The 9,262-nt window shown below is 39.8% G+C and overlaps 1 protein-coding gene across 1 annotated transcript in view; it reads right to left on the minus strand.

The window, feature by feature from the left end:
- Positions 1–5,664: 5,664 nt before the first annotated feature.
- Positions 5,665–9,262, minus strand: part of trmt61a (tRNA methyltransferase 61A) — a 16,561-nt gene continuing 12,963 nt past the window's right edge. The window contains exon 5 of the mRNA XM_080042409.1: positions 5,665–6,872. Within this exon, the coding sequence (XP_079898535.1) occupies positions 6,562–6,872 (311 nt within the window). The 3' untranslated portion in view covers positions 5,665–6,561. The remainder of the gene's footprint in view (positions 6,873–9,262) is intronic.

The following is a 9,262-nucleotide window of genomic DNA, read 5'->3' on the forward strand; positions in this document are numbered from 1 at the left end:
CTTCACAAAACTCTCTCTGTATTTTTCAGTATGGCAGCGTTTACAAATTGGTGTCGCCTCCTTGACACTGTCACAGGAGCTCAGAAAAATCCCCAAGAAATGTTTCAGTTTTTGATTCTACTGCTAAGAAAAAACCTGGACGTACAACAGAAGGTATAAAAATCCATGCACGTTCGCCAAAGGCTTTACCTCATGTAGATGAGCCGACAGTGTTGGTGTAATTACTCAAAATTCCTCAAGGGGGCAACAGAAGTTACAAACTATAGCTTTAAAACATTTATCAGGAAATAATCATCGTCTAAAAGCCTTATTAATGAAGTGTTGGCTCTCCAAGGTTGCAAATGAATAAATAATTTACTCATACACACATGGTGCATCTTGTAATTTTATCCTATAATATCACTAATGTCTCTGCTTGTTTATACTGTATATTGTGTTATATTGTATTATATTGTATATATGACAGTCACTGTGTGTTTGTTTACGTCTTTATGAATGCACCTTATTCACCAAGACAAATCCCCTGTTGGTGTAAAACCCTTCTAGGCAATAAATAATTTCTGATTCTGATAATGCTGTTAGATGTTTCACTTTAGATTATCTTGATAAATAAATGAAACATAGCACAATCTTTTCTGTGTGTCCCTACGGTGACCAAACACAGCCTCGGGTTTCCATCCAAAAAAACCCTGATCAATGGTAATTGAAGAGACGACTGGAACAGAATCAAAAAGCTTCGCATCAATATTTCATCGGGTGATTTGGACGTCTGAGGCCTGTGGCTTTGAACGCACCGCACGATGGAAACAACCATCCCTCACTGACCTGAAACTGGCTCTCACTCACATGGTTCTATTATATAATATTGAATGAAATTGTTACACAGCATATTTCTGTCAAACTGAGCTGCAGAGAAAGTCTGTTTTTTATCTGCCACAAACATGCTTGCAGTTGACTTGGGGTTTTTCAGACCCTGCAGATGAATTGAGTAAAATGTTTAACTTATATTCGCTTTTTCCTAATGTCTATTCTATACTTGATGTAATTTAATCTTGATGTATTTCATGCTTGTTATTGACTCCTTGTCATATTTCAGATCATAAATCACAGATTTGGGTGTCAGAGAAAATAAGACTCTTTACTGTCATTGTAAACAAACAACGAAATTCAGGTGCACCCAAGGACTGGGCTCAAAAAAAAAAAAAAAAAAAAAAAAGATAAATAAAACAATTCTTTCATTCCATTCCCTCATACTTACATTCTGTATCTTATAACCATACTCATAAAAGTAAAGCGCTTTGGGGCTGAGATAATCGGCTAGGAAGCGCTATATAAGTCAAGTCCATTTACCATTTCACATACACTCATTGCCAACGCATGCAGTTCAAATAGGTTAAAAGTGCTTATTGATACTATTGCATATGATGATGCAATAGCTCTAGGATAGAAACTTTTCCGTTAATCATCCCATGACCGCTTAATTCATCTGGTGACCCCTTTTTACGGCCCCAAACCTTATGTTGGGGACCAATCAATTAAACTAAAGCTAACTGCGTATAAAGTGGTTGAACATCAACAGGGGTATCGATCTCATTATATATGAGCAGCAGCCATTTTGACGGATTGTGTAAGAGGTTTATAATAGCAACACAGCTTTAGCACACACACACACACACACACACACACACACACACACACACACACACACACACACACACACACACACACACACACACACACACACACACACACACACACACACACACACACACACACTTTAGCCTCAGAGTCTCTTTTCAGCCCATAATCTCATCATCGCTACTTCTCCTTCAGTCCCACCGGGATTAAGATATAAACTGGGGGGCGCTCGTGGTGTAGTGGGTCATCTCTGTCCCTATAAACTGTCTAATAGAAGCAAAAATGCCCAAAAATAGTCATTAAAAACTACAGAGCTACTGTTTACTGATAACTCACTGTCTATCATATCCTGTCAAATAAAAGCATGTGCCCTCTCCTCTCTGGGAACTACTGTGTGTGTGTGTGTGTGTGTGTGTGTGTGTGTGTGTGTGTGTGTGTGTGTGTGTGTGTGTGTGTGTGTGTGAGAACTATTGGGTCAGTTAACATCAACAGCCATAAACATGCATCTATTTTAGCCTAATAAAAAGTAGACCCTGAGACGAAATCACGTGATATATTTTCAATTAATTTTTCTCCCTTCAAACCACTTTGATTCTTTAAACATACATCTATCATTAGAACTCCATATAGTAGAAAATAATAAGACAATCTAATAAAAAAATCCTGGGTCCACCTCTTATGTCCAGTTACTCTCCTCATTAAAGCGCATAGGCCCTGACTGACCCGCCCTTTCACCTCGTGTTGATCCATCTCGTGCACTGTCCCATCTCGTGCACACCTCTCCTAACCACAGAGAGTATATAAACCTCTCCTCCTAAACACAGCCTCGTTCGTTGGGTTACCGGGGTTCAGAGCGCTTGTTTTGCCCCGAGTATATTGTCGTTATCAGCTCAACAAGGCAGAAGACAAGCTGATTAAAATGAAGGATTTTCTAGCGGTTTAGTGCGGCTATTCCCGGGTCCAGATTAGACCCTCTGGAGGCGCCTGCTGCTGCTCTGTGTTCTGTGGGCTTCAAGCGTCAAATCACTCAGTTACATGTCACTGTGTTTTTCCGGAAGCTGACCAGAAATTCATTTGTAATATGCACAATAATCACAGCAGCAGTCTTTGGCAAGGAAAGTCTTAAACCTCCACATTCACAACAATGTAGTTTATTAACCTGAAGTTCCCCGTGACAATGCAATGAATAAGCAGCAACACCCATCTCCTAAACAGTGTTACTCATCTCCTCCACCCATCCACTCACTCCCGACTGAAAATTCAAACCAGAAAACTCAACACACACACACACACACACACACACACACACACACACACACACACACACACACACACACACACACACACACACACACACACACACACACACACACACACACACACACACACACACACACACACACACACAGTCATTCCTCAAATTCTGCGACTTCCAATCTTTCCACTGTTTAAAAGGACTGGTCAGGATCTTAATGCATCATCTGTGTTCCTCCTTCTTCACTCAAAAGCAACATTAAAGTACCACATCCTTCCCTTGCTTTACACTGAAAACAAATAGCAACACAATATGCCTTTCATTTTGTGCCTTTTTGCCAATGAATGTTGAGGATATATACATTTTTCTGAACTTTTTTTTTGAGTTTCAGACATTACTGCATATATTAATCCTACAGTATTTTAAAGGGACACTGTGTAATGTGAGATCATCAAGAAAGTTCTAGAAGGTTCTAGAATGCAACGCTCCCTGGGTAACCCCACCCTTTTCGAATAACAACAGAAGCTACAGTGGCCTTCAAGGACAAGAACAATTCGAAATTTTAAACAATGCACCTGATGACATTCCAAAAACATGGATTCCTCCATACGACTTGCCCGCTCAATGGACAAAATGTAACATTACTATTTGTAATTCTCCGCTCAAGAGGATAATTCCGATTATTGGCAGAGGTGATTTTACACCAATGAGGACATATTTATGAATGAGGATATTGATTTGAGCTGATGAATTACTTAAAATGTTACACTGTGTCCCTTCAACACAGAACAAAGACTGAACATGCAATGAAATTAGTAAATTACTCAAAGAAGCAAGTAGACTAGAGGAAAAAACAATCAGACATTACAAATAAATGAATAATAAAAAAGTTGAGGATATATTGATAGTAGCCTAAAAGTAAATATTTTTTAGCTGGTTTTGGTTCTGGCCTAAAGGTAGAAACTCAGCCATACACACTCACACATGTAGTACAACCTTTTTCTTCCAACACAACAGCCTAAAAACAGACACGGTGCTTTTTATAACCCAGGGTAAGCCCCAGGATTATACAGTTAACCTGCGCGTAACGTCCCCACGCCACACCAACTGCCTCTAAATACGGCAGGAAGCTTTGAACTAATGACAGCAACAGTAGTCAGGTGTTTACAGCACTGAACATACAGGGCAGATTTAATGAGATATGGTCAGGTAAAGCTTGTCAACTTTACTTATATAAAAACGCCCCAAAATGACCTTTGCACACAAACCCTGCATTCCAAATCACATACTTTCTTTTTACTACACTACATACTAAAGTACAGAAGAGTTTTAGGGCCACAGGAGAGAAAAAAAAATCAGATAAGGAAGATTTCTTTTTTTCATTATGTCGAGAAATGTCAAGAATAAGGACGAATAATACAAAATGCCATTTATGTATTTTCAGAATACTACAATTGACATGCATATATTGGGACATCCTAAATCTTTTTTCGGCATACTAAATAGTATGGAAGTATAGGGTATTGGAACGCAGGGAAGATTTCTCCTTGAACATCAGAGAAACACACCCTGAATTCCAACAAGACTTCCCTGCTATTTAGTACGGTAGAAAAAGATTTACGATATCCCAATACATTTGGTGAGATGCAGCGTGCTGAAAAATACCCGGATGCCCTACTAAATTCAGTCGGGATTTTTAGTGTTGAAATAATTTATTTTTGGGTGATTCTTCTGACCCACAATCCACTACACATCTGAGGTGACATCACATTGACAAGAGCCTCCATATGCAAACCAGCGATGCATTAGATAATATAGGCAAGAGGCAAGTTCGAGGTGCAATGTTATGTTTAAATAAATAAGTAAAAGTATGGCCCAATTGTATGCCTACTGCATGCTAACTAGATACTTTTTATGATCAGCTGTAGTATGTAGAATAGTAAAAAGAAAGTATGCGATTTGGAACACAGGGTTAAGATGTCCCAATTATTTTGGTCGTATTCAGCATGCTTAAAAATACCCAGATGCCTACTACATCCAATCATGATTTTAAGTGTGGAAATCAGCAGCTTTTTGGGGCGATTCTGACCCACAATCCACTGCACATCGGATGCAAACGACATACTTTTTATAACCAGCTGTAGTATGTAGAATAGGAAAAAGAAAGAGTGTGAGATTTGGAACACAGTCTTCCAGTAAAGCTTTCGGAAATAAACAAAGTCCTCCAAAGACAAATGAGAACACAGAGACAAACTAAATACAGCAGAGGTGATTTTTCCTTTGCACCGGATCTGTCCGCTCAGAGAGAGGGGAATGGGAAAGATCAACAGTCTCACACACACACACACACACACACACACACACACACACACACACACACACACACACACACACACACACACACACACACACACACACACACACACACACACACACACACACACACACACACACACACACACACACACACACACACTTCAGCTCTGTAACTGCAGACATTTTTTTTCTGCCTTTTTAGGTGCTGAGTCTGCACTCGCTTCTTAAAACAAATGCACGCGACACTGGCAAATGTTAGCAAAGATCTTTAGGCACAGCAGAGTCAACAAAAACTGAAAGCTACTCATTGCCACTTTAAATAAATTAAGATGTTCTGCTTTCTGTTGATGTGATGTACACACAAAACAAACTTAAATAAACAAGTTTCTTTTCACATTTATTGTATTTACTTGAATACAAAGGTGCAAAAAAAAATCATCATAAGACCTCTCACCTACAAATGAAAACGATTAAAAAGCATTTGATAAAAAAAAAAAAAAACTGTTAGGCACATTATTATCAGCTATGATTCAGAAAGCTATAAACTAAATTCTCCTCAAATTAAATTACAGTCCTCTTGATTTATACTCTTGCTTGATGCAAGCAACAAACCGGTGCCAAGTGACAGGAGCTCAAAATTATGTAACGCAGGACTGTGTAAATCCTATTGGTGCCGCAGTGCCAACGGGGGCTAGGAGGGGCCTGGTACCCTGCACACTGGATTAACACACTCGCACTAATGTACAGGAGAGTGGGGCTTATAAATCACGCCCTGTTTAAAGGTGGAGTCAGCAATTCTGGAGAATGCTTGTCATTTTTTTTTTCTTTCAAAATCAGTGAATATCTTGGGGGCGCCCTTAGCTCAGTTGGTAGGGCGTTCCCCCCATGGGCCTCGGCCAGCAGCGGACCCGGGTTGGATTCCAGCCCGTGGTCATTCTCTACATGTCACTCCCCTCTCTGCCCCATTTCAACTCTGTCTCTACACTATCAATAAAGCATAAAAATGCCCAAAAAAAAAATCAGTGAATGTCTCCTCATGATCCACTACTACCTGAAAAAAAGTTGGTGTTAATGCACAGCCTAGGCTCTCTAAACTGTTATGTAAGAAAGTATGTAAACAAAGGGGGCTCACTTTAGCTAGCAACATGCCCGTCTACAGAGCCTAGGCTGTGTATTATCACTAGATTTGTTTTCACAGCACACACAGTACGGACAGGTAGCGAGCTAATCGTGATGAGATATTCACAGATTTTGACAAAAAAAGTGATTTTGACAAGAAGAATTCTCCCAAAAATCACTGACTCCATCTTTAAAAAATTGCTGAAAATAAAAGAACAACCACAATTTCAGCTTTAGGTTCTTGGTTTGGTAGCAAAGGTGAGGTAGCCCGTGTGGCCGGGCATATCTCTGGGCAGGATGGTGGTCTTCTGAGTGACACAGGGCTGGTTCTGTTTCTGAGGGGGTTTCTTTGCGTCTTCATCAGTCTGGATCTGAGTGGGTTGTGTTGGGCCAAAGTCCGGTGTGGGCAGAGAGACAGTTTTCACATCGTGGACTCTGAGCAGAACCTCCAAGGTGCTGATGTCCTCGAAGCCTTGGTCTGTCAGAGCCTCACAGGTCTTCTGGACCTGCTCGATGCACGGGGAGAAGGAGCACACACGACCTCCTGGGGGAAGAGAGAGGGTTGAAGAGTTAACATCTTGTTCCCAAATAAAATAATAAAGACAAGTCAGTAACAACATGGGTGTGTGATACGATGACACAAGACCGCGAACGATTAGAATGTGTCCACGGTTCGTTAAAGATCGTTTACATCCTGCTTTAGTGCACTGCACGTTCTATTTGTTGCAGTTCTACGCTTACACACGAAAAAAAAAAATAATAAAATCTCAATCAAATCACTAGTCTGAAATGGCACAAACATCTGTTCCAATAATCAAATTGTGATCCTCAAATCGAACATCACACCAAATTCAGGATTTGGAGAATTGTGACTCCCCTAGTTCCCAGTTATACATTATGGGAGAGCTTGCTGATGATTGTGTAAAGAATACTATTGCCTTAAGGAAACAACTACTTCAGCATGACAATAAATTTCCACACCTGAGGTATAAGCATGGCCATAAAAGCTAAGTTGCCATATCTACCATAAAATCTTAGTTTGTCTCTGCTGCCAAAATGTAAAACACTCATAAGCAGTAACATTTCCTCTGTAAACCCTGGGAGCTCGAGACACAAAGAAACAGTTGAGGAGACGCTACCAGTCGACAGTCGGATGAACACGTCTGTTTACATTATACATTTAGTTATCTTTGTATTGAGGTCTCTGCTCTCCTACTTGTGTTCCTTTTATACTTTTACTTTTCCTTATACTGCGCTGTGTTGGAGGAGCCTGAGACTAAAGGATTTCATTGCCAGCGACTGCTCTGTAATTGTTAATGTGCATATGACAATAAAACCATCTTGAATCTCTTGAATCTCTTGGGAATCTGCAAGTTCATCTCCGTCCCGAGACAGAGTCGGTGGTGGATTTAATTTCTCACCAGGAGGGAGAGAGAGCGTTGCCAACATTGTAATTTACTCCGAGTGAATCTCTTTAAAGATCGAGAGCAGATCACTGCAGATCCACTTAACCTCGTTCTCTACAAACTAACACATGGCGGGAAGCGCTCCGAGCTGAATACTGTACGGGACTGTGTGTGAGATATATTAACAGAAGGGTTATGAATAGGGACAGTTATTAAAACGATACACAATGTACCATCCTTCAAGGGTTGTTCTGGATGACACACACATGATCGCGCTCTGTTAAGACCTTCTCAAAATGGAGTATGAGGTGGGATTTTTAGTGTTATCCTTGTGTAGTCATTTATGATCAATTTATTTTCTTAAAAACATGCCAAAATTCGTTCTCAAGACCTGTATGTACTATTTTGTGTTATATAAGATGAAAAAAGGCTGTATCCAAAATCTGGGTCTGGCTTTATCCAATAAGTGTCTTGGTAGAAATCCCAGCCATAACTATAATGTTGGTCATGATGAGGCATTTCTGTCAATCAAAACTTTCAAATCATTACACATGACTCAGTCAGTACGGGTCAGTCAAATGTGTGTCTAGAGTGACAATGAGTGACAGTCTATGACAGTGTAACGTTTGTAGTGGTAGTTTGGAGCTAAAGGAAAGTCACAATCTTGAATGTATAGTTGGTTTTTAAAGAGAAAAAATATTGTTTTAATGTCAGTAATCAACGGGCAAAGTTTCATGATGATATCTTTAAGTAAAAATTATTCCCTATTCACCTGCAGTGTCTCAGAGTAAAAAAAAAAACTAATAAAAAAGATATTACCGTAAATCTAAACCAGATTTTAAAAACCTAAGATGGTCTCAGGAGAATGGCAGGAATTCCCTAGACAAACCAGCAATACCACCACTACTACTATTGTTTCTCCTAGACCCTAAGACACTTTCCAAAACATATTGTGTTCCCTTAACAAAGCAGGGGTTTGACTTGTTTGCTTTTATTACAGTTGTATGGGAAGTTGACCCACAATTTCTGGGTAAGATGCCAGCGCTATGCAGGGCTCCAGACTTGAGCGTATGTGGATTATCAATGGGATGAGGCTCAGTCTAATAAACAGAGATCACCTTCCAGCCGCGGGCCTCTCGTCTGTAAACTAACCCCCGCTGAGAGCGCAGAGGGAGGCCGCAGCAACCAGCCAAATACACTTTCACCTGCTGACCTGAAGAGCTGAGAATGTGACACTACACAGTCCAGCTGATCCGCCATATTGTTTTTCTACTCTAAAGTCAACAGAGCTGAGAGTAATTCAAAAAGGATGGAGGACTGGATTTGTAGTTAGGTGTTATAGTGAATTGTTGAGGCAAAAACGTTTTGTTGATAAAATTGTAGCATTTGAATTTAAAAAAAATCTTCAATGTATATAGCATCTTTAATATGAGAATGCAGCTTAAAAATACTTGACAAGTTAATGACATGCAGTTTAGTTTAGTTTTATTTCTTAGTGCAAGATAAAAAGGGATTAAAATAGCAAAAA

The sequence above is a fragment of the Ammodytes marinus genome, assembly GCF_949987685.1.
Source record: "Ammodytes marinus genome assembly, chromosome: 15".
Lineage (NCBI taxonomy): Eukaryota > Metazoa > Chordata > Actinopteri > Uranoscopiformes > Ammodytidae > Ammodytes > Ammodytes marinus.